Source organism: Chelonia mydas, chromosome 1 (genome assembly GCF_015237465.2).
Source record: "Chelonia mydas isolate rCheMyd1 chromosome 1, rCheMyd1.pri.v2, whole genome shotgun sequence".
NCBI classification, from domain to species: domain Eukaryota; kingdom Metazoa; phylum Chordata; order Testudines; family Cheloniidae; genus Chelonia; species Chelonia mydas.
The window spans coordinates 126,921,172-126,948,172 of record NC_057849.1 but is presented as its reverse complement, the minus strand read 5'-3'; the positions used below and the strand labels follow the sequence as shown (position 1 = coordinate 126,948,172).

The following is a 27,001-nucleotide window of genomic DNA, read 5'->3' as shown; positions in this document are numbered from 1 at the left end:
GTAAAAGCCCAGGCAGAATGCAGTGTAGACATACCCTTAGGGTCCCAGCCAAAACAAACAAAACAGTCCACACACAGGAAACAAGGTTAAATAAAATCATAATGGAAATGAAAAGAAACCTGTAGGTGGCATCAGTGAAGATATTGCCCTCTCTCACTTACGAAGGTTGTGCAAGAATTTCAGTCTACCACAGAAATCATTGGGTCTCCAGTACAAGTCATAGTCTCTTTCCCCTTCTTGGCCTAGAGCATCTGTGTCCTTATTTGCTGAGTGTAGAGGCTCTGCTGGCTGTCAGACCTCTCTTTGTGAGCTAGGTAGCTCAACAGCCTGCTCCCTTCCCTGGGTTAGCCCTCCATCTGAGTGAAATTCCCTCCTTTTAACCCCCTTTCCAGTCCTGGCATGATTTACAGGTGTGGAGGGGTGGGACCACTGTTCCTTAACCCCTTCCATGCTGATATGGCTTTATATACCGCATCCCAATAAGCAGCACTGTTTAGATAGATAGCCAGATAGATAATGCTTTTACATGGGAGGATGAAGAAGATAGTGGATTTACAACAGATTGTGGATAAATCTGAAAGGTGCCCCAACTCCAGAAATGTTATATCTGAATGACATTTTTGTTCATAGTCAAGGAGAATGTGAATCATTTGATGCATATATGACTTACATGAGGTGACATGACTCCTTAATATATGATAGCTTCTATGTAGAATGAACAGGGGAGGCACAGTCTGCTTTGAGAAACTGATTTAACCTGAACCTAATCCACAGATATTTGTAGACAAGTGAAATTAAGTGAATACAGAATTAGGATCTGAGTGCCTGAAGGAGTAGCATGTGATATCATTTCAGAAAGAGGAAATTTAAAAAACAACAACAACGAAGGACCACAAATACCAAAGAAACAATAAAAAGTTTTCTGACTGACAAAAATTCCTGATCCAGAACTCACTAAAGTCATTGGGAGCCATTCCAACAGGTTTTGGCTCAGCCTCTTAGATGTATTCCAGAACACCAGCCAAGACATCACCCAGCATTTGGTCAGATGTATCCTTAATTGATACCTTGTTCCAGTTGTCATGTACAGAACAGGATGCCAACATCTTCAGAAACCTGAACTTTCATAGAAATATTATCCTAAATGTAACCAAGACTATCTGAAGCACATTTAATGCATGTTTTAAAATACTACATGTTTCACATAAATATTTTGGCCCTGGTAGCCCAGACCTTCAATTCCCTATTATTTCTTATTCTGTTTGTGAAGCGTCATGTAAATTTATGGCACTGTCTAAATTAATACTTCTAATAATGTGCATCAGTGGTCATCAGCTGATTCCATTCCAGAAGCCACTCTGGAATTCCCTTTGATCTATCTGGGATCCCTCCTCATTTAGTAATGTGGGAAAGACAGTGTGGTCAGAATCGTTTGACCATGACTTCAAGGTTGTTGTATGTGATGCAGTAGATTAAGCTGACAAAAAAAAAATACTACAGACACTATCTTTTAATTAACAATAAAAACATCTCACAGCAAATGAAGTATAGCAAATAAAAGAGAAACAATTTATTCACTCAACAAATAGGTAAGTACATGTGAAAATAATGTTACATTATATAGAGGCACAGGTGTGTCCATGATTCTTCCTTCAGGCTGTAAAGAATAAAAAGCATAATGTGTGACATTGCAAAGTCATATTCCATACCCTTTACATCCCCCATGTACTGCAGTCCTGTTATGTGCACTGGAGTGTGTTTGCATCTCATCATACCTAATTTAGAGTTCCTAAATTCTCTTTTCTCGGGGTGTGCTGGAAGTAGAGGTGGCTAACCACCACTTCGCAAAATAGACAGCAGGCATTTTATTCAGGGATATCAAATTTAACTATCTTATACTGACACACAAAATGAAAAGGGCAAAATGGAGTGTCTGGCTGCTGATATTCACTGCCTTTCTGCATGCTTTCCAGATCCAGAACCCTAATACCAACCATTGGGCTGTTGCTACTACATGAGGGAGGGTGAGCCTGGCTCCCAGATAGGCAATTCTAGCTCTACTGGTACCATAATCCTCCATCACTCCACCATCACTCCAATATTTATCACTTCCTGTGTAAGGGACTGATGTTACACTGAAGTAATTATTTAGTGGGCTCAGGATCAAGAATTAAAAGAGAAAAAAACATATCTTCCCGTTAAGATGATTGATAGACCACCAAATTCGCTTGTTGCATGCGTACCTGGAATGCATAGGAGCATGTGAAGAAGGCAGCACTGTTTAGTTCAATGATTGCCAGATAGACAATTAAAAAAAATCTTTCATATCCTTGCATGTTTCTTATCTGGTCAAAGAAGCTTAATCATTACCATCTCTATGACATATTAAAGCAAATCTGAAGCCTTCCACAAAACCATTTGTCTAGATAACTGCTCCCTGCCTGCAAAGCCCAAGCTTTGGTGTGCATTTGTCTACCTTATCTTAGTATGCCCCAAACCCTATGCACTGCCATCTGGACAAGGGTGATCTGCCCTGTGGGGTGGGGAATAGGTACTGTGTCCAGAACTGGTGTATATGTATATTTGTGCAGGGAATACAGTGAGTTAGAGGAACAGCAGATGGAAGTTTTCTGTTTTAAAAGAAAAGGGAAACCTGAGCTGTGTCCTATGATAGAGGGAGAGAGATCCTGCTTCCCTTCATGGTACTTAAACTCTTATCACAGAGCTCTGTCATCACAGACTGTACACACGTCACCCCATACAGCATGTGAGAATCGGAAATCAGTACGGCTCTAACAATTCAGGTAGTCCTTGGTGGGGTTGAGCTTCCCTGACAATATCTGGAAACTGAAGTTTTGGCTGCATTGTCTGAACCATCCCTGAACATATCAAAAAGTGTAGTAAACTCTCATCAAAGGTTTATTTATATAGTACCATGTGAATTACTCATATAGCCCACTAGTTATCCTGGGCCACCACAGCTGACTGTATTCCAGGATGTTCTGCATCCAAAATAATTTTTACCTGCAGTTTCTCACCATTACCTTATGGCCATGTCCCTTGCTCTTTTTTATAGTATGTGAGCAATCATATCCATGATAGGAGAATCTAGCCTCCTCTGTTTCCCACACACACACACACATTCAAAGGTCCCAAAAGAATGAATGATGGTTTGAATGGTTGTATATGACATTACAAGTGTACAGATAGCATTTTAATGGGTGTATGTTTTGTAGCATTTCTTTATTTGTATTAGTGACATGAAAACAATTTCCTGTGGTTTATATGGCAGATTTGTATTTGACACATGATTTTCGTCTATTGTTGTATGTATAATAGGAAATGTCCTCCAGGAAAGGTCTAACATCAGTATGTACTGGATTGCTGCTATAGGTGTACAATCTTGACCCTAGCAGATATAGTATAGGTGGATATGTATGATTCATCCATTTGCCTTTAGGCTTCATAGTTTTTCCACCTCACTGGTGGAATAACTTTTTACATTTGACCACAACCTCTTTTTTCCTTGGGTAGCATTTGGAAAGGGATTTGTTAAGGCAACACTCCTCTCTTTTGACTGAATCACCTTTCCAGAAGCTTACTCAGACTATTTGGAGACTAGGTGGCACAAATCCCTGTTTGGTGCCTGGAATTTCTGCTCTGCATCTGAGATCAACCTAATAAATTCATAGATTTTAAGGCCAGAATAGACCATCAGATCATTTAGTCTGACCTTCTGTGTAACACAGAATTTTCACCCAGTTACTCCTGTTTTGAGCCCAATAACTTGTGTTTGACTCAAGCGTATCTTCCAGAAAAGCTTCCAGTCTTGATCTGAAGACATCAAGAGATGGAGAATCCACCACTGTCTTTAGTATTTTGTTCCAATGGTTAATCTCCCTCACTGTTTTTTTATTTGCCTTATTTCTAATTTGAATTCATCTGGCTTTAAATTCCAGCTATAGGGATCTTATGTGAGTAGCTCTCCTTGAATGTTCACATATAAAATCTGCACTGCTTTCTTGTCAAGATGGTAGCATAGAGCAAAATGATGTACAGGACACATTTCAACACCACTTGTTGAACTAATAATTTTTTTAGTACAGTCCATTCTTATTTGCAGTGACCATTGTATTGTCTTGGAATATTTTACCTTTAATTAGTGGTGTTTTTTCTAATTTAGTTTTAAATAGAAAAGTAGAAGAAAAATAAAGTGACAGTTTTCTATGGAAAATTGAGACTTGTTAAAAATTCAGAACACAATAGACTGATTTTTTTGTTCAACTCCATTCATTTAAAGCTTTTTGAACACAAACCTGTGAGTACATCAAAATATTTAAGTAATTTAATGTCAATATGGAAACTAAAGTTATCAAGTGAGATTTACAGAGAATAGGCCCTTATCCTGAACTCAGTCAAGTCAGTAAGAGTTTTGCTACTGAATACAATAGGAGGAGGATTGAGCCAACTATGGAGTCAGCATAAATTGTAAAAGAAAACATATTGTTATAGCAGATCCTACCATATGTTTCATTGTGAGATATATGTTTTGCCTGTATAAAAAAGTATGTAGCTCCACTTCAATCTGAACAGAAAATATACTTCCCAGTAAAGACATATACCAGTTAGCTTGGTGATTTAGCCCATTAATCACTCATCTTTAAAGCCACATTTCAATTCTAACTGTGTTTAGAGAGGAAATGAATTTTCTATTCTTATTTTAATCTCTAGCAGATAACTAGTCACATTAGAGTGAACTATTTGCTGTACAGTTAGCAATACATGATCAGATGCCTAGCACCAGAATAGTTATGTGACATTTTAAAGAAAAGATTTAGACTCATTATCAGAATTGAGGATGGGGAGAGATGGCCTTATAACTATCTGTACCATTGCATCTTTTTCTCCTGAGCACGAGACAAATATATAATATGATGAATACACGTGAGTGTTTATTATTATTAAATAAGTCTATGCTAAATATTTATGGTTTTATTGTCATGGTAAGTAACTATTTTCAGTTAATTTCTGACTATGTAAAGGCCATTCAATGCGCTTTCATGTGAGTCAGGGCTAATTGCGGGCTGATTCCATAGCTTGGAGTGAGTCTTTCACAATTTATTTCTTCAGTTTTTCAAATTTGGTGTTTTTAATATCTTTTTGCTTACCTAGGAAATTGGATTTAAAGAATAAAGGGCATTCTGGATTGTCTCGATCCAGACCAAGTGTTACATAAAACTCATACATAATTTTATTTTCATTAAAGTATTTAATAAATCATAATCAGAATGACTCAAGTATTAAGTTAATTCAGATAGTGACTAAAAGGTGGTAATTTTTGCAAGATTACAGAAATAAATAAAAATACCTGTATTTCTTATGAAAAACTGATAATTTGGTGAATTTAATATTTTTTATTTATATTACTTTTTAATTGCACATTAATTTTGTTTTTGCAGCAATGCCTTTTAACCAAAATAGCTTCATTGTCACAGGATTTACTAGAAATATACATATATTTTTTCAAATAATATTTTGGATTTGTTCTTCTTGACATCTTATGTTTATGTGCAATTTGCATCTTTTTTTTTTCAAATGTAACAGATTTTCACTTTTTGTGTTACATTTTTCAATTTTTTTTTATTTTTTGGGGCTAGTAGTTATATTTTGTTTTTTAATTTTTGAGAACCTGCTGTTTTTGAATTCTCTTTTTTCCCTTTATTCTCCTCACTATGACCCCAGGAGCCAACACAAAGAAAAGCGCAGATGATATAACCAATAATGATCGTGGTGAAGATCAAGGTATTTTTTTTCCCAAGCTCGACCCTGATGCATGAACATAAACTTCTTCTTTTTATTATTATTATTTCAACATGATTTTTCCCCCTTAGTTGACAAAAGTGCACTTCAGTGTGCTTCTTTATTTTCTTCTTGTTTGGAAACCATTTTTATTTTTTATTTTTAAAACCCAAATTAGCATATAGATGACTGTAGCTCCCTTGTGAGATAAGAATAAAGGTTATTCCTAAGTATGTGTGAAGTGAGTAACATGCATAAATATTATTTGGAACCAAATGCATCCCTCCACCCCTCACTCTTCCATAGGAAAAGAAAATGGAATTTAAAAACATGCATGTGTAAGTTCACCTTGCTTTATGAAACTCATGAAACAGCACTTGTTATTTCTACCACTTTTCTTTCCCTCCCCAGATGCACAAACTATATGGTGGATGAAATTGCTTTGAAACTCATCTGTGGTGTTTTTATTTAATTTTCTTCTTGGCATATGTTTTATTTCTAGGGCACAAAAATAAACGAAGTCTATTGATGATGTTTCACTATTTTCTCCTATAATTAGCCAGTTTTCTAGGCCACATTTTATCTGAGCCTGACCCAACTCCCATTGAAATCAGTGATGATCTTTTCAACGACCTCCGGGAAAGTTGGATTGGATTCATTGAAAGGAAATGCTAAAGTTCACAGGAAATATCATAACAAGTGTTACAATGAGATAGTTTTGTTTCCTTCTTTGGCAGTAAAGCTTTTTAGGATCTTTTAAACATGGAAAGAAGTGCTAATATTTCTCTCTGTACTCATCCTTGCTTCTTAAGTTATACTGACTATCCATTTTTATTTAAATGCTCATCAGATTTTTTAAAATGTCTGAATTAGTTACATTAATTACCTCTGAGCTAGGGCTCACATTACAGCCCTTGGTAGTTTGAGAATAGTTGGTAGATGTAATAGAGTACAGAAATTTAGCCCAAATTCCTTATACCTGGCCTTTTCTAAGTGTTATTTCCTATCTTGTTCCTGTGTTCTTATATCTGACACCAGCTCAAATAGTTGTGTTTAGAATTGTGTACACCACAGTGAAGTCACTCTTAATCTCCTCTTTTCTTGAGAGTTCAGTCCTGTTGTATTTACTCTAACCTTTTAAAGTACAGTAACTCAAATCTCTGGCCCTTGTATCACATCAGTTGCCCTCCAATGTACCTTCTTCATTGCTGTAATATACTTTTTTCCAATAAGGGGACCAGAACTGTGCAGAGCACTCTAAAAGAAGCCTCACTAGTGCCCAGATATCATCCTCTCTTTTATAACTGATACAATAAATGAATTTCTAACTGATAGTACCAGGTCTTGTGACACCAGATTGTATAACCAGTTAGAAGAAACAAAAATAATTTCTACTTACTTATGAAAGGTAGACATATACTATATTTTGATCAATAATTGTTTTATTAATCAGAATGCCTATTCTAAGGCTAAGTAGTATCCTAAAGTCCACAACAGAGGGAATAAATAGTTCATTGTTTTAAAAATATATTGTCACTTTAGATATAAACAGGTGACTAATAGAGTCTGATGGACTGAGTGCCTTCATTTTGGTCCAGTCACGCTCCCATTGATGTCAAATAGTAAAACTCCCTTTGACTTTAATGGTGTAAGATCAAGCCTTTAGGTAACACTTGATAATAAGAGAAGATTAAATAAAACACATTTATTTTGCAAGGTTTGGTGCTTTTTAGAGCAGTTCTTGATGTTCCATTGTTATAGAAACCATTTTAGTATCTGTTATATTTCAAGGGCTAATCTGAGCCTGTGCAATAGTCATCCAATACGCTTTCCAGTACTTCACTCAGCAGAGTACAATATTCATCATTCTGTTATGTGCTTTTGTTTAGATATAGACTAGCACAGAGAGCTCCTGAGTTTTAATCTAGTTCTTTACCAACAAGATCATCCACCTTGTCACTTTAATTAGGCACTACATGACGCTAAAGGCTTAATTTTGTTTGGGAACAAAATCTTGATGTTTAGTATTGGTCTACTCCTATTTGTTAATTCCTCGACAGGTTTGAACAGGAGATGATTTGCCATGTTTAATTTTTATTTGGCTAATTTAATATTAAGATGTTGTCTGTTATTGCAGTAAGAAATTCAGCTTTATACTTTCCACAAAGATGTCTCTCAGTTGCTGAGGGAATGGGAAGACTGGATCAATGGTATCATTTTATGGTTTAATGTATTGGTTTATCTGGATTAGTTAGAATTTTATGTTGTGAATATTCTAATAGTGACCCCAGTTACTGTGCAATTTAATTTTCTACTGAGGCTTCTCATTTAGTTTACAGTTAAATTTCTTACACACTATAGTGCTTTCCCAGTGTTCTGAGAATATTCCTTATGAAACTATACTTGGAAGTGACAAACAAGTACCAAAAACAATTTCTCAGCTTCTAAACCCACTGGGCGTTCGATGTAGATCACTCTGAAGTGGCGTAAGTAAAAGCACAGAGGAAAGCTAGCTGACTGAAGAGCTGTAGATAAAATTGAAAATATGGGGAAAAGAAATTATTTGACTAGCACTTTTGTGAAAAAGCAACTACCTATTTTGTTTCAATATTTTTATTACTTTATTGTGTCTTCCTTACTTGCATTTTTTTCCAGACATTCATGATCAGAACAACAAGAAACCCGTTATGGTCTACATCCATGGGGGATCTTACATGGAGGGTACTGGCAACATGATTGATGGGAGCATTCTAGCAAGCTATGGAAATGTCATCGTTGTAACCCTCAACTACAGGCTGGGGGTTTTAGGTAAGTGACTCATTTCTTAAACAGAAAAGCACTAAATATGCATTGGAATAATTAGGTGGAGTTTCCATTTAACTAGCTAATTTGATTGAAATGTATTATTGGTGAGTGCATCCATTGAGCTATTGCAACTTCTTTTAAGAATATTTGGACCAATTTTGTGTTGTAAAAGAGAATATACTTGTGGGTGCATAGCTCCCATTTTAATTTTATTACTTGCATTGATTTAATTTTGAACCCCTTGTGATATTTTGTGAATATTTTGGTAACTGAACTATGCTGATTCTTCCCTTACTATAAACAGCTGCTGTCACCTTCAACAAAAATGACTGGATTTTTTGGGGGTGGGGTCAGGTGGTGGTGGTGTGTGTGTGCGCGGGGGGGGGGAAAGGGGGGACTATAGTCTTATAAATCTAGAATGTCACCATAACCTCATTTTACTGCTCTTGGCTCAGTGACTTCACCAGTTCTGAATTGTATGTGTTTTCATACAAAATCTCCTCCGTTTCACATATAAAGAAGAGGAGAATTCAGCAAAAAGTATCACTCATCAGAGTTCTAACACTGTGTTAAGGATATAAGGGGTGTTTAGCTGTTGGGGTTTTTTTGTTTTGTTTTGGCAGAAGTGGAGATTTTTATTATTTTATACTAATACAGAATATGTTCACTTTGATGGAGTTTGTTGCAGCGAAAAAAGGTCTATAATGTCAAGGAGTGATATATTTTTTTCTACGTGAATATCACAGAATGATTTCTCCATGCACCTGAGTTAATGTGTTGAGTGAAGTTACTTTTGCTGCCCACCAGCATAGGCAAGAGCAGCCTGCCCAATATGGTGGCAACATTTTTAAATGTTAGATTCAATTAAATGGGCTCCTGTGAGCTATGATATTACTAAACTCCGAAATTTTCCTTTTTCCGCCTTCTGTTACTATGTTATGCTCCTAATGCAAGGACTATATTCCATTTTTCAATGTAAAATTAAGGCAAACCTTTACTCATGCCAGTAGTCTCCTTGATCAGGCCTAGAAAATCCATTTGAATACAAACAATGAAGAATGTAGTCTATGGATACGTAATTTTTGCTAGAGTATACATATCTTCAGCATTTGTGACCATAGAAGGTAAGTCACAGTGATATCTCTAGGTGTGGTCTTACTGGAATCTTTACTATGTATATATTGGTAGCACCTCAGCTTTGTGTAAATATGTCCTCAGTGTGGAATGCAGGAAGTTCTTTTACTGGTTCATCTGTTGTACTATTGATATGGTTAAGGTATTTAGCAAATAAACGAACAACAAAAAATCCCCTGCTACTCAGAATAATGGAAACTTTACCCCATGCCCTCTCACCCAATCTGTTGTTCTGTGATTTAAAATATGAAAGAACAGTTTCTTAACATCAGAAGCAGCATTAAAACTTAAAGCCATGATTTGTCAAAAAGGCTTCAGTGAACATACGCAATACAGTTGAGGGACATAAAAGCACAAAACCTAATTCAAGCATAAAGAATAGCAAGAAAACAAGTGCACAGTTGTGGAGATGCCGCTCTCTTTTTAACTGCACATGTGTGTGTTAAACAGAGCGGATGCAAACCATGCACCTAATCCTTGGCAATGGGTTTCCCCTTGAAAGGAATTAGGAATGATTAAAAAGCTTTCTTCGTAGTGTTTTGCTTTGTTTCTTACAAGTCAAATTACTCAAGGATTAAAATGATTGTGAATATTTTTTAAAAATGTATCTTAATGTGAGGAAATGGAAGAATCTGCCATATTTGCCTCTATAACAACTTCCTGTTGTCTGTATTTAGATGGAAGAGAGATGAGAGAAGGTGTTTTTACCTTGCTAGCTTGGTATACAGGCAAAAGGTTCATTTTTTCTTTAATTTAGAGGAGCAATTCATGCGTATGACAATCTAAAACAATATCTATGAGGAATTTAAAGGGTTTGCAAAAATAGAACTTTGTATTTTAACTTGTTTCTCTACCTCAGTAAACATAAGCGTTGTGATGCTACAGATTTTATTCTTGGTTCCAAAGGGCCCATGTTTGAATTAAAAGGGCAAAAGGTCCATTCAGAATATGTGTATAGCACCCTGATACATTCAGAAAGCAAATAAGAGGGGGAAATGTTTCAAAACCAAATTGTTCCTCTTCCCTTCCCTCTCCTTGTGCCATTGTGTAATCAGACTATAGCCCTTGAGAGGATATTGGCAACATATTGGATGGACAACAATTTGGAATGGAAGATGTTAGGCCCACTCTAGAGAATTCTGAGAGAATAGTGTGTGGAGAAACAAAAGAGAGAAACTGCATTTCTTCAAATAAATGAGCTGATAGAAAATGTATGTTCAGTAACAAAACAAAGATAGAGTTAAAACAAAAAGAATTAAATACCATAATAAGTGCCAACAACTTAAAAAGGAGGTTTTAAGATTTTTTTTTTTAAATCTCAAAAGTGTTCAGGAAAACACTATGAATTCATTTTAATTATTTTGAGAGAAGTGTTCCTGCTACATACAACAGATCTAGATGTTGGATGGCTCCAAATTTGGGAGGAGGATAGTATTTGGATCCAGAGTTTTAATTCAGTTGCAGTTTAAATAATTTCATGTCTCTCCTCCTGCCCCTCCCCCCTTCTGTTTTAGTACTTTTTTAGGTTTTTTCTGTGTGGATACACCCATGGCAGATGAATGTTACAGAAATGTAATTTGTACTTGTAACTGCTAAAATTCTCACCCCATGGTTATTTTTTCTTTTAATCTGTATTATGCCATCAAATGCAAGAAAAAGAAAATACATGTCAGTATGGATGATATGGATAATATACTGTAATATAACTCAGACAAATCCCAGTTCATCAAAATGAATGGTTCTGGGGAAAAAAAATCCATTTTAGAGATTATTTGTGTTTATGCATCTATGTATTTGAATCAAACCTTTTAATAAATGAAAGGAAAAAAAGACATATAGGAACTACATTATCTACCTGATTGTCTTTTCTCTAAAAATATGCATACCAATAAAAGTCATAGACATGTCTTTCTGTCTATCTATCTTAAACAACAGAGACTTTTGGTTTACTGCATTCTGATTTTCATTTACTTTGGTACTGCCTCATTGATGAATTCCTGCGTGATAACCACCACACTGAAATATGTCAAGAATGGTTCATGAAATCTGTGGTTGCTCTGTCTCTTTTTTTAAAGGTCATAAGCTGTGGAGAAGACCCTTATAACAGGAAACTTTATTACTTTATATGCATGATAGGCTCCTAGGATTCCAGAAATATGGGTAAGATAATCTTGCAGACACCATGCAGATGGGAAAGAATTGTGTCTTTCATAGACTTCAATCTGCATGCTTATTTGGCTACAATTTCCCACCTTTTAAACAAGTGAAGTGGTAATTCTTTAAGTCTCATGTTGCCAGAAATCAACCATTGTGGATAAAATGCAAACTTCATTTGTATAACAAATTCAGTCGTTGGGTCACAGGAACCCATAATCCCTATGAAGACAGGGCTCCTCATTACTGCATTTGTGAGACAAATATCTTTTTCTTTTCCTCTAAGAAGTTGAGAGCGAGGCTCAGCTCTGAGTGAAAGTGATCTGTAGAAGCTATGCGCCCATCTGAACAGGAAAAAGTATGGCCCAAGAGTCACAGTTCCACCCTTCTGCCTCTTGCTCTCTGAGGAAAGCAGATTACTGCAGCCGTGGAAAGGTTGTAGCTTACTTCCCCTCTTTGTGTTCAGGTAGATCTACTGGCAGGTTGGGGAGTGGAGCCAAGGTTCTGCCTACCCCTGTTTTGCCCCCACTTGATCACCGTGGGGAGCAGTGGTAGTGTAAAGGCTGCACTCCATAGGGTACGAGGAGCCACAGTGTGAACAGCCCTAATGCAGTTGTGCTGTGATTAGGAGGTCTTTACTCCTCTCTGAGGTCACGTTTGGGCTAATCAAAATCTACCCCAATGAAGTACCCAGAAATGATAAAATAGAAAACAGCTTGGCTGTGCTCTCATCCTTTGCTTCAACTTAGATCAGAAGGAATATTGCCTTTATAAGAGCTGCAGTTGAATCCGAATTTTGCAAACCGCTTAGGATAATCAGGAATTTAGAGTATCAGGAGAGTAAGGCAAAATGGAGCTCAGCAGCAGCTTAGCATTGGCTCTGTTGCATCAGCGACGTACTAGAAGTTCAGTAAATGTGGAAATTTGGATATTAAGATTTAATAAATCTGGACTTTGATGTATTAATTTTAATTGATTCCTCCTATTTATATTATGAATGTTTTGCTTTAACAAGAAACAAGATTTCCCTTCCCTATCTACAAACTATTTGTGTTTGTGACTTGTTTTCAGTATTACATGGAGCAGATATGGACAGAGCAGGGATTACTATTATTATTGTTTTATTTTGGAATGACCTGAATTTGCCTGTGGTGAGTCATGTACATGGTAAGTCCAAGATTTGCTTGTGAAACAGTGGAAATGTGCTCCAGTGAATATGAGCTCCAAAGAGACGTAACATTAACAAAATGATGAATTGTCTGAGCTATTTTTGTGTAATTTAATTTAGAGACGGTCTATGCAATGGTTTCATTTGGTTGGAAACAAAAATATTCAGCACCATCCACAAAAGACAATATACACGAATGTAAATGTAGTGTTTGTGTGAAAGACTGACCTGTAATTCTTGTGTTCTAGGAACATGAAATGGGTTTCTGAAAACTATCATTTAATGAAATGCCTAATGTGATAAATAAGACATGCTCAGAGCTGGAAATAATGAATCCTATTTCACATTTCCAAAAGCAACTCAAAGTTTTACATTTCCTTTCCCAAGACACACCAAACCATGCAGAGAAGAGTAGCCTGCCTTTTCTCTTCCTGATTTTTGTCTTATTCTTCAGTTGTAAATGCGCTCTCCTTTTCCTTTTCACTAGTATTCAATCATGGTACTCCATAATTAATAGACAACAATAAATAAACCATGTTTGGGTCCTGCATGTTACTCAGCACTCTACCAGGCTGTCGAGTGTCCTCAGCTCTCAGTAAGTGCCCTGTTTCTAAGTTCAAGTCTCAGTCCACTGGAATGGTCAATATTCTACCATATTTAGGAACTGATTGAACAAAATAATACATGTAGCCTGTAAAATGTGGAAGTACAATGTTTTAGACCATTCTGAGATTGTATATATATAAAAGAATCAGGTCCTTAGAGAAGTACAATGATTATTTTGATAGATGAAGGGAAGCTCCCATCTATTGCCACTGACAAATTAATGGGTTTCCTGAGACAAAACTGGAATAAAATTATACTTTGCTACAAATAGTATGTTGTAGAAATTTGGAAGGTCATTTTACCCAAGTCATACATATGACCAAAGTAAAATTCAGATTTTCAAACCAAAATAATTATTGAATAGCTACATATAGGGAGCTCATAACATGCCATTCCATGCACCTCTTTTGCATAATGCTAGTTCATGAAGAAATGTTCTGGAAGTGATACCCTTTGGTATGCTTTCAGAAAACTGCCCAATTTAGCAGTGCTCATAAAGGAGCCTGAATCTTCTTTTCAAGAATACTTTTTTATTTCCAGTGACCAGCCAAAATGCACAACTTGGATTATATTCACTAAGTTCTTAAAATCTTCTTTACATCTAGAGCAGAGCAGACTCCTTTTTGCTGACAGGTTCAAAGCAGTATTCTAGGGTGTGTTAGACATACTTTTAAGATCATTTTCTTTTTCATTTAACACATATAATTGTTATTCCTTTTGGGCGGATTCCTTATGAGTTTCTTTAATTCAAGACTTGCATTTGTTCTAAAGCTAATTACTCAGAGTTTTAAGTTTTAAGAATTTTCAGATTGAAGAGAGAGAGAGAAAGAGAGAGAACAAGAATAGTAGAGGGTACGTGCTCCCTTTAAAAGTGAATGTCGCTTTTTTGAAGAGAGCTGGGTTGTAGTACCGTCTACAGATTGTCTTCAAAGGCCCAGATTGTGGCCTGATTTGCATGCCCACTTAATGCCATGTCTCCGCTACAGAGCCTATGCTGGCATAGTGCCCCCCACACACCACCCCAGCCCAGTAGAGGTCCAGCATAAACTGACAGAAGGAGTTCTGTTGGCATACCACCTCCCCAAATGACATTAGCCAAGCTGACAGAAGTACTCTTCTTTTGGCATAGCTGCATCTACACTGGAGGTTTCCTGGCGTAGCTATGTTGACTAGGAGGTGTGATTTGAAGGTGACACAAATACACCAGAAAAACTTTGTAGAGTAGACCAGGTCTTGGGGTTTTAACAGGGAGGAAGGTCCTTTCCCTTCACACTATCCTATGGCCTTCCTATATGTCCACTGCAGGTGTTAAGGGATAATCAGACTGATTATGTTATCTTCCTTCCCTCACTCTGGAAGTGGGTAGAGCTGAACTGGTACAGGGAACTGGGTAATGAACTGCTATGGGCCAGTGATATATAACCACCCCAGGGGAGCAAGCAATGTGGTGGGAATGCACAGCTCCATGCTGCCCTTTACAGAGGGCAGGTTGTTTTAAGATGAGTTATTTATTATTTGTATTACCATAGTACCTAGAAGCCCTAATCATGGACCAGGATCCCATTGTGCTACCGCTGTACAATCACAGAATAAAAAAGATGGTCCCTCACTCAGGGCGCTTGCAATCTAAGTACAAGACAAGAGACAGCAGATGGATGCAGACAGATGGAAGATTACAAGTAAACAATGAGATAATATTAGCATGATAAACAGTGGTCTCTGCATATGAGCAGGCTAACCGGTTGTGAAATTTTGTGTAGGCATCACAGCAAAACCGAATTTTGAGGAGGGATTTGAAGGTGGCGCAGAGATGGCAATGTGGTGAGTCTAGCGCTGCCTCACTGATGTTCCTCAGCTCTAAACTGGACGACTCTGAACCTTTTCAGTCCCTGGCCTGTCTTATGAGAGTGCCACTCATGGTGTCAGTTAATGCCAGTTTTCATGGTTATTTTATGACCTGAAGCAATACCACAAGTCTACTTCCATATTCTAACTGAAGCATTCTTACTGATGATGTAAATCCGTATTGATGGTTCATGATATAGCTTCCATTATCATTAGCTGGAATGATGTATGTTCATGGACTTTTTGAATCATGTTTTCATGTTTTGGTTACAATATAGAAACATACAAATTAGTGATGTACAAAATGCACCGAATCATCTTCTTACCTCATTGGGTGCCTGGGTTCTGTAGCTTTGAAATGTCCTATTGCTTATCCCTTGGCTTCCTGATATTTGTTTTACTGAAAGGGCTGGGCACTGTGAAATTTAGAGGCAGCATGAGCATGAGTTACTGTAACAACAGGTACTGAGCATAGATTTGTAAGGTTTTTAATACCACAGGTATTCCTTTCACATAGTAAGTGTATAGTAGCAGAATAATATATCTCTAGCAGCACATGTCACTGTACTCCATTTTCCTATGGCTTAGCTTGTAGGGTATAAAACCATTTAAAGCTTTAATGCTCCTGACAAGTTTTGAAAACCTTCACACAATTGCTTGGTTGGTTCTGAATAGCTAATTATCAAACTTGGCACTGATCGAGAACTTTTGGCTGAAGGTCCTCATACCTGAGTGCAGCCAAATCTGCTTTCTCCAGGCACAGTGAACTAGTCCAGCTACTCATGCCAGTTAGAGTTAAAAACGACAAAACGCCAAACACACTCCCAGAAGAGGAGTCTTTCACAGATGTCTGTCAAATGAAGTGGAAAGTCTGGCATTAGAATGAACAATAGACAAAGAATCTGGACTGTGGCAATTCAGTGTTGAATGGCACACTATGAGCTCCTTTATATATGTCTCTGAACACACTAATTCTTGTCTCTAGCTCTCTTCACATTTTCTTTCTTTCCATGCTGTATAAAGGAAAATCTGTTGCTATGCCTTCAATAAGCTTTTGTAAGTAGCAAAACAGTCTTAGTGTGGTTTTTATTACTTTTTTATATATGTAGATGTTTCTATGCATAGGCCACAATTTTCAAAGTTGGGTGCCCAAAGCTACAGTTGTAAATTAATATTTAGGTACCCACATAAAGGGGGCCTGATTTGCTCAGCTTCCATAAATCTCTTTGAAGGGCTGAGCTGCAGGTGTTCAGCACTTTTGAAAAGCAAACCACTTTTATGTAGGTACCCAACTCTGGATTGAGGAGCCTAACTTCAAATAATATATTAATTTAGCATTGAAGATATGTTTGACAAACTGGATCACAGCAATGGTCCTTTTTAATAAATATCTTGCCTCTAGCACTCTACAATACTCATAATATACCTGCCACATTCAGGCAGTCAATCTCTTACTTGATTCATCGGCTGTAATTGCTTTTGGTGTAATCTCTAAAGGCTGATGATTGGTAATTTTGCCTTTGGTTTCAATGGGTTCCAGATTGTGCCTTTAGGTTGCTTAACTGTAAATATTATTAAGGGTTATAAAATGCCCCAACTGTTTTAAAAATCCTTGCAAAATTTAGTTTTTGGTTGCATTCGGGGTTGTTCTGACCTGGGGGTTTCCTTCAGCCCAAATGTCCAGGTATGCTATTTTGATCCCTGTTAATTTCCCTCAAAGTTTAGGAGTATATGGGTATGGAGTATTGATGCAGGTTGATATCTACACTGTTTCAATGACATGCTACAGAAGTAAGAATGGATGTGTACTGCATAAAAAAGCATATCCTCTTAAATACACTGGACAGATGCTCAGGTAGTATACATTAGCACAGCTTCATTGACTTCAGTGGAGCTATGCTGATTTACACCAAGTGAGAATCTGGCCCACTGTTTCTGATATTCATGAAATTTTCCAGACCTCCAACATTCATTCTTTGCAAAAAGATTATCAAAGTTCAGTCAGATAGATAGATATCCATTCAGTTATCTGTCTAAAAAAGTGTTATGTTCTGTGGTATGTTTTATACAAATGATGGCATGGTGAAAATATTAAGAATACTTTTGATACGATAATATAGCTCACTCAAGTCTCTGCTACTCATGCATTATTTGGCCATTTCAGTGTTATCCAAATTTATTACAGTTTTGCATGTTACACTTTTGCATGATTCAAACCATATTAGACAAAATTCCTTCATCAATTCCAGCTATTCATAAATATTAATAGATGTATAAACATGAGCATACACATGTATTGTAAACAAATGGCTTCTTCCTGGTGCTTCCTTGTGGCCTCGGGCATCCCTACAGGTAGTCCTCACCTCAACTGTCTTTTTGAGTCCTAGTAATTCCATGGAAACTGATTATCAGGCTCATTAACATAATTTATTAACAAACAATAGTGCAGGCAGTCCACTCAAAACATAGTCTATATAAGTGATTCTCAAAGCCGGTCCACCACTTGTTCATGGAAAGCCCCTAGCGGGCCGGGATGGTTTGTTTACCTGCTGCATCTGCAGGTTCGTTTGATTAAGGCTCCCACTGGCTGCGGTTCGCCGCTCCAGGGCAATGGGGGCTGTGGGAAGGGTGGCCAGCACATCCCTCGGCCTGCATGCTTCCCACAGCCCCCATTGGCCAGGAGCGGCAAACTGCGGCCAGTGGGAGCCTCAATCAACCAAACCTGCAGACGTGGCAGTTAAAGAAACCGGCCCAGCCCACCAGGGGCTTTCCCTGAACAAGCGGCAGACCGGCTTTGAGAACCACTGGTCTATATCACCCCCAGTGCATATAGTCCTTAAAATGCAGTTTCATTCTCACCAGACCCCAGTGTATTCAGGAATTGTCTTGATAGCCGTGAAAATCTGCTATAAATCAAAAAGAACGGTTTTACAGTCATCATGTTAATCAGTAATAAAAGAATTGTAATAAAGAAAAAAGCTTTTGAGCGTATCTTACTATGACTATAAAATGAGCTAACAAGTTATTGGGAAAAGGACTTTAAAAGCTCAAGTAAGTAAAACTTACTCTAACTTGCTTATCAAGGCTAATATAGGATATGTAACACTGAAACAGAAAAAATACTTCTGCTATACAACCTTCCATTTCCTCTTTGCTGTTGGCAGATGTATTTAAACCTGGAGTTATACTTGTCCTTTTCACAACTACAGGATTTCAGCCTCAGTTCTAGGGGGCAAAAAACAGAGTTACTGATTACTCATGCTTCTGAGGACTTGGCCTACTCCAGTGCGTCTCTCAAAAATGTAATCTTGCAGAAAAGAAAGACCTTATAAATCATCCACTTGTCAATTTCCCTTTCATGCTTATCTAAGCCTATGATGACCAGGAGGCAGTTATGCAGGAAATGTTGTGGCATTCACTTAGAACTTATCAACCACAATGTTATTTTTTTCTTGTAATTATGATTTCTTTTTCCTCTTGATGAGAAATAACCTGATTAAAGTTTGCAATTTTGGGGATTTTACCAGAGGTTGGAGGGCACACTAGAGTACATAGAGCCATAAGGCATGTAAAGCTAAACTTGTGTTTGAAAATGACAGGTAGCTTGCAGCAACATTCACGTAAGCACACTTCCAACTACATTTTGTAAAGGCTTGCTGGCAGTTGTCAGTTCCTTATTAAGGGTTTATTGCAATCAGAAGCTGCAGCAGGGATGCTTGGGTTTTCATTTGGCTGTGTCTTGTGGTGATGATGATGATGTTCATAAAGATACCCCCTACAAAACCAGAAATTATATTCATATTTGGCAGTTAAGGAGTTTTAATCGTCTCAGCAGGGCTTCAGAAAGAGAAGGGAACAAAGAGTGAATGAAAATATGGGAAATCTTTAGCTCTCGGGGATAGAAAAATTCTGTAATGCTGCTGCTCATGTGTCATGCAAGAAATCCCTGTTTTTCTAATTAGGACACCAGTATGCACTTTTTGGGAGAGTCATGCCAGTCACTACAATGGGCTTGCATGATTATTTCTGTTGATCTTCACATCAGATCATCAGCTGCCGTAATTCAACACAGCTCCATTAATTTTGCTAAATCTTGCCCATAGTATCTGTTATTTACCTTCATTGTTCCTTTTATTTTGTTGTATACATATTTTTTTTCTTGTCAGACTGGATCATGAGGAGAACTGAACTGAAATCTTAAATTTTAATTTGGCTTCACAACTGTCAAAGGAAGTGAAAGGCTTTAAAGTACTTTACATGACAAAAGGTGCAAAGGAAATATAAAAAGCCAGCCACTATTTCAGTACATTGTCTGTGGATGGATTTGAACTAAATATCTTTACAGGCTTTTGAAGTTTTTAAAGGTTTATTTTTCTCCAGGAAGCACCAGGTTGAAATACGACCCAGGAGAGAGAACCAAAGGCCAATATTTAATTATATTGCTTGTAACGTTTTTGTTTGACCCAGAAGAAATATTATGGGTGAAAATCTGGTTTCACTAAAGTCAATGTGAGTTTTGTCATTGACTTCCATGGGGCCAAGATTTCAGTATGTGTTTAATGCCTTCTTATTGCAAGGCGCCATCAATATGATCATTATGTTGCCTAAATGGAGCTCTAAATAGTCTTTTCCAAGATTTAAAAGTACAAGCTATTTGAATTATTATGACACCAAAAGAATTAAGCCTAAATGAGCTAACTATGTCTAATGTATCTATAAACTATTCATTGTTTTCACACAAATTAAATGGTGCCATGTGTAGTAGTAGTTGTTTTATTGTTTTGTGGCAGTGCCGGAAAGACCCAGCCCCATTGTGCTAGGCACTCGTCAAAAAAAATCAGACAAAAAGATGGTCTCCTGCTGAAGCTTTTGAGTGTTTCAGTTTTAGGTGTGACAATGAGATTTTTGCTTTTTTAGCTCCTACAGCCTATCTAGGATGGCTGGGGATGTTGAGTAAACTGAGGCTCTTCCTAGTGAGGGATGTAAATGGGTTCTTCAGTTGATATCTGCATGTAAAGATTAGCAACTGAGAAAGTCATCAGTTTTCATCTCTTCATTTCTGCTTCCTAATCGAAAATGATGACGTCCATCTAGGGATCAAAATGATGTTCTTTAGGCATTTATTAATGCCGGGTATCCCGCAGTAGTGGTGGTTCATTAAGAGTTTAGATTGATTGGGAGAGTGCCTAGTAATGAAGGATGTCATAAGATTACAGGAAGGAAAGGTATGCAGGCTTAGCACATATGGGTGTTACAGCGCAAAATGGCAAAAATGGGTGTTAATAGCGCTCCATTTTTAGTCAGTTGTTTTCCATTTCCCAAGTGTTCTGTGACTTGTAATATTTAGTTTGTCTAAAACTAAATACTCTCTTGGGGATATGAGCAAATCCATGCAAAAGATAATAAAAAAATTGTATAGCCTTTAGAAAACCTGAGAGCAGATGGGACACAGTTGTGGCCTGGTGCGTTCAGTGGAAAATTACTTGACCTAGCAAGAGAGCATAACTGATAGGAACCCTTCGAAACTTATGTTCCTGTTGAAATTCCCTTTTAAGAAAAATATCAACATGAGAGTCTTCTTTCTCAAAAAGAAGAACTATTTGTTCTGTTCAAAAGGTAATGGACAAACAGCACAATCTAAACACTTAACTGTCGTTCACCAAGCATTTGGATAGGCTTTGTAAAGCACATAGGGCTAGATTGTGAATACAGCATGCTCTGAGTAAGGGGAAGCGTGTAGCTGCTGTGCTCCAAGAGCAGAGAACAAAGTGTGATGCAGAGACATCCAATTCAATTCTCCCCTTCCTCTGGGGAAGGAGTAAGTTACTTCAGTGTCTCTGTATGTGGGAGGCAGTGTGTGGGTGGGTGGAGCCTTAGCTTTCATTGCTACTCTGACTGGAAATTGGGAGGATGGCATTATAGAATCATAGATTCATAGAACTGGAAAGGACCTCAAGAGGTCCTCTGAATTCAAGGCAGGACTAAGTATTATCTTGAGCAGGGGTGGGCAAACTATGGCCCGGGGGCCACATCCGGCCCTCCAGATGTTTTAATCCGGCCCTTGAGCTCCCGCTGGGAAGCAGTGTCTGGGGCTTGTCCCGCTCTGGCGCTCCAGCCGGGGAGCTGGGTAGGGGTCTTGCCCCACTCCGCATGGTTCCCAGAAGCAGCGGCATGTCCCTACTCCAGCTCCTACATGTAGGGGCAGCCAGAGGGCTCAGCATGCTGCCCCTGCCCCAAGCAGTGCCCCCGCAGCTCCCATTGGCTGGGAATCGCTGCCAATGGGAGCTGCAGGGGCAGTGCCTGTGGACAGAGCAGTGCTGCTTGAGGTAAGCACCACCCAAAGCCTGCCCCCCTGCCTCCCCTCCCATGTCCCAACCCCCTACCCCAGCCCTGATCCCCATCCCCACACTCTGAACCACTCGGTCCCAGCCCGGAGCACCTTCCTGCACCTCCAACCCCTCATCCCGAATCCAGAGCCTGCACCCCTAGCCAGAGCCCTCCTGCCCTCCACCCCCCAATTTTGTGAGGATTAGTGGCCCACCATACAATTTCCATACCCAGACGTGGCCCTCAGCCCGAAAAGTTTGCCTACCCCGATCTAGACCATCCCTGACTGTGTTTGTCTAACCTGCTCTTAAAAAATCTCCAGTGATGGAGACTCTACAACCTCCCTAGGCAATTTATTCCAGTGCTTAATCACCCTGAAAGCTAGCAAGTTTTTCCTAATGTCCAACCTAAACCTCCCTTTCTGCAATGTAGGCCCATTTCTTCTTGTCCTATCCTCAGAGATTAAGAAAAACAATTTTTTCTTCCTCCTCCTTGTAACAACCTTTTACACACTTGAAAACTGTTATCATGTCCCCTCTCAGTTTTTTCTTTTCTAGACTAAAGAAACCCAGTTTTTTCAATCTTCCCTCATAAGTCATGTTTTCTAGACCTTTAATCATTTTTGGTGCTCTTTTCTGGACTCTCTCCAATTTGCCCACATCCTTCCTGAAATATGGTGCCCAGAACTGGATACAGTACTCCAGATGATGCCTAATCAGCGTGGAGTAGAGCGGAAGAATTACCTCTCGTGTCTTGCTTACAACACTCCTGCTAATACATCCCACAAGGATGTTTGCCTTTTTTGCAACATTGTTGCACAGTTGACTCATATTTAGCTTGTATTCCACTATGACCCCCAGATCCCTTTCCGCAGTGCTCCTTCCTAGGAAGTCATTTCCCATTTTGTATGTGTGCAACTGATTGTTCCTTCCAAAATGGAGTACTTGGCATTTGTCTTTATTGAATTTCATCCTATTTACTTCAGACCATTTCTCCAGTTTGTCCAGATCATTTTGAATTTTAATCCTCTCCTCCTCCAGAGCCACTCCCTCTCTCCATTCCTCCCCATCCACTTGCTCAGAGTGGGAGTGTAGCCCCTAATCTCTCCAGTGCAGCCACGGTACATTTACATTTGCGCTGAGAGGTATGTGTCAGGACTGGCTCATGACCAACAGTTCCAACCTCAGAGCGGACTGTCAGGAAGCAGGGCAGAGACCTCAAACTGGGGGTATGTTCTATAATTAGATTTCACCAACCCAGTAAAAAGTGTGACCTCCTAAAGCATTGAAGCAGTCTTTCCCTGGAGTCACAGACAGTGTTCTTAGTCATTCCAGTCTATCTTGCCACCCAGGCAAGCTGGACTTAGGTAGATCGTTGTTGTACACCAAAGATCACAAAATATTCAGGCTGCTCTCAGTCCCAAGAGACCAGTCACTTACCCCAGGTCAATTTGTACCTTAAATTTCACACCAAAGACAATGCTTGTAGCCAGTCCTATAGTAAAGTATCTAAGGTTTTACTAACTAAGAAAATAAACTAGAGAGTTATTACAAGGTTAAAGCAGGCAAACATATATATATACAGTCTATGGTTTCAAAAAGTGACAGAGTTGTAGTAATCTGCCACCTCTGAATGTCATTTAGGGCTAACCCAGGTTGACCCTGGGAATCTCTGCTTCTGTTTTCTAGCTCTGACCCTGTGAGAGTTTGAACAACAAAAGAGATGAAAAAATTTCTTGTCAGCTATTTTTATCTCCTTCTTCCAAAATTCAAGCACATGGGATGAGCACTAGCGCATGTAGATTCTTCATCAGCGGAAAGGGGCAATTCACAAAGTCTTTGTATTTTGATGTCCCGCAATTGCCCATTTAGTTTTGACAGGCCGCCTTAATGGGCAGGAGATGAGCAAAGATTTTTAGTTACAAAGCAAATCTTAAATAATACTTTATAGCATGTGATAAAGAATTATAAATGAAAGTAATGCATGCTGCTTGTAATCAGGCTTGACAAAGCCCTGGCTGGGATGATTTAATTGGGGATTGGTCCTGCTTTGAGCAGGGGGTTGGACTAGATGACCTCCTGAGGTCCCTTCCAACCCTGATATTCTATGATTCTATGATTCTTTCTAGCACACTAGCTCAACAAGAGCTAGAGTAAGTATGTATATGCGAGTTGGCAATCGCTCCTCCTTGCTCAAATGTAGACATACAGCAGAGTCAGTATCAGATCAGGGCCAAGCAACTTAAACTGTAAGCTCTTTGGGACAAGGACTGTATTTTTGAGCTCTATTTGTACAGCACCTAGCACAATGGGGTCCAGATATGACTGGTGCTCCTAGATAGAGCTGGGAGTTTTAGTTTATTCATTGAAAAATGCAGTTTTGGGAAAACCAAAACTATTTGCGAATGCAGGTCACATTCAGCTGTTTGTTTTGGTGAAATGTAATGTTTTGTTCTACTCTAAGTGTGTTTTTTTGGTTGGTTGGTTTCAGTTTTTCGGTTTGGCCACTGAACTAAAAATCAATTATTTGCTCAGCTCTACTCCTAGGTACTACGGTAATATAAATAATAATGAAGTAGGGAAGAAAGACAGACTTTACTTCCCTGCATGTCAGAGTAAGAGCTGTCAGTCTGGCCCCCGTAGAATAGTATCCTACCATTTTATCTTGCAAGATAATCCCAGTGGTTTTGCTAATATTAAAATATCCTCTGTCTTTTTTGAGGCACTTCATCTTAATCATCACCAAGGTGTTTGGGAGTTTTCATTTCCCACCAAAAAAGCTCCCTTAAAATGACCAGGCTATTCAAGGAGGAAAAACCTCTTCAAGTGGTTCTTGTCAAACAAGGGCAAGTATTGTCTCTGTTTGTTTGATTTTCATGTGATTTTAGTTAAGACTCAGTTGAATTGAGAACTACTTTTACTGATGGCTTGGTAGTGACTACAACGGGCTGCTAGCTATACCTGTGCCTCACCAGACAGGACCATTGGATAGGCCTGATCTACTGTTGTAGTTGTTGCTGATTTACTTGTCAGTCAAAGAGCCAGACTCAACAGGTAAGAGGTCAGAGCATTCTTCCAGATATTAAGAATATGGTCTGCATTAAAAACAAAACAAAAAGAAAAACAAAAAAAACTCTCCTCCATCCATCCATTGAGAAAATAATTTCCATATCATAGGTGATGGATTTAAAGACAGCAAAATTATTTTCTTATAGCTTTCATTGAGTAGGATAGAAGACAACTCAAGAAATCTGAATATGGATAAACCCTGATCTAAACCCTGATATATAGTGTACATATATATTATGTATAGTGGTTATTTGATGCAGAATACATCTCCCAGGCACTTCCAGTGGAGTCATCCCCTGGCTGACAGGATTCTGAAGAAGATCACTTCACTTCCTTTCTACCTGCTGCAGAACCAGCCATGTCAGGATTTTGTCATTAATTTTATTATATCTTTCATTATGGAGCCCTAGAACTTGTTCCTGGGCAATGGAGCAAGGACTCTACAAACCTTTAGGACACATATACATAACATTCAGGATGAAATTCTGGCACCACTGAAGTCAATGGGAGTTTTGCTATTGACTCCAGTGGGGCAAGGATTTCACCCTCAAATTGCTTTCCATCAAAAAGCACCTGTTCTGCACTACAGTTTTTTCTTGGTTCATCTCTTCATACAATACAAAAGACATATGGCACAGATGTCTTCTGGTTTAATAACTTGGCATTCTAAGTTTACACAGGTAATAGCTGTAGTAGGCTCCCAATTCTACTGTCTTCCACCCCGGAACATCTTTTGTTAACCATACGCTGTAATTCAGACAAAGAAATATTTCAGTCTTGGTTTTATGTTATCTTACCTATTCATCTGGCTAGTCAAGATGCCCAGAAAAAGAAACTGTCAGAGCTGTGAAAGTCTGTCAGTGCTTTCACAGAGATGGTAACAAATATGAAGAGTATCCTAAAGACTCCTATACCTGGGAACAATTGTCATGTCATCTCAAGGGAGAAGTTTTATATACACAGACTGAAAAGGACAAGTCATCCCAAAGGACAGGTCTCACTCATGTAGTCCCATTTCAACTCACTGATATAAAAGAATTGATTTAGAACATAGTGCCTTTCAAACATCCACAGTATACATCAGATTGATAGTCCCTGCCTACAGGAATCTAAACTGACAGGTTAGAGAGAGAGAATGTATGAAGGGAATCTGCTTTGGGAATAGTAATGAATCACTGGCATTGGGAATTGATAAGAGACCCCACACAGAACAGAAGGCAGGATTGATCAGAGGATTATTGAGCATTCTCATCAATTTATCAGGTACTGACATGGTCATATTAGCATCCTCTCATTTAGGAAGCAACTTTGCAGTCACCATGTTTTGGTAAAATAGGACAACTGTGCCATTGTTGCCTGTATAAACAAACAAGAGAGCACAAAGAGAGAAGCTTCTGAGAGAGTCCTTGAGTTATTCCATTTATTAGTGAGAGGTACCATCAATAAAACAATCCAATTTAAACAGGCTGTCTCCACAGGAAGTTATTATGCTCAAGAGTACAGTTATATGATTTAGAAACCAATCAGCATTCTGGTAGTCAAGTCGGGGTTTTCGCAAGTAGATATTTTCACTTCTAAGGAAAATTGCAAAATTGGCTTGTGCCATAGCAATATTCAGACCACAATGTGTACTGTGTACTATGATTTGTATTTTAAGCAATTAAGAACATAAGAACAGCCACACTGGGTCAGATCAATGGACCATCTACCCAGTATCCTGTCTTCTGAGTGTGGCCAATGCCAGATGCCCCAGAGGGAATGAACAGAACAGAAAATCATCGAGTGATTCATCCCCTGTTGCCCATTCCTAGCTTCTGGCAAACAGAGTCTATGGACATCCTAGCTAATAGCCATTGTTGGACCTAGCCTCCATGAACTTATCAAGTTCTTTTTCTGAATGCTGTTATTGTCTTGGCCTTCACAACACCCCCTGACAAAGAGTTCCATGGGTTGACTGTGCATTGTGTGAAGAAATATTTCCTTGTGTTTGTTTTAAACCTGCTGCCTATTAATTTCATTTGATGACCCTAGTTCTTGTGTTATGAGAAGGAGTAAATAGCACTTCCGTATTTACTTTCTCCAAACCAGTCATGAT

The 27,001-nt window shown here is 38.5% G+C and overlaps 1 protein-coding gene across 11 annotated transcripts in view; it reads left to right on the top strand.

Moving 5' to 3' along the window:
• NLGN4X (neuroligin 4 X-linked) overlaps positions 1-27,001 on the top strand; it is a 245,856-nt gene that overhangs the window by 134,616 nt on the left and 84,239 nt on the right. For 5 of the 11 annotated variants that reach the window (XM_007060547.4, XM_037899774.2, XM_043537766.1 and 2 more), the window contains 2 exons: positions 5,743-5,802; positions 8,455-8,607. The exons of 1 other annotated variant lie outside the window; for it this stretch is intronic. In XM_007060547.4, the coding sequence (XP_007060609.1) occupies positions 5,743-5,802; positions 8,455-8,607 (213 nt within the window). The remainder of the gene's footprint in view (positions 1-5,742; positions 5,803-8,454; positions 8,608-27,001) is intronic. 5 more of the 11 variants (XM_007060549.4, XM_043537768.1, XM_043537770.1 and 2 more) reach the window with 1 other exon arrangement.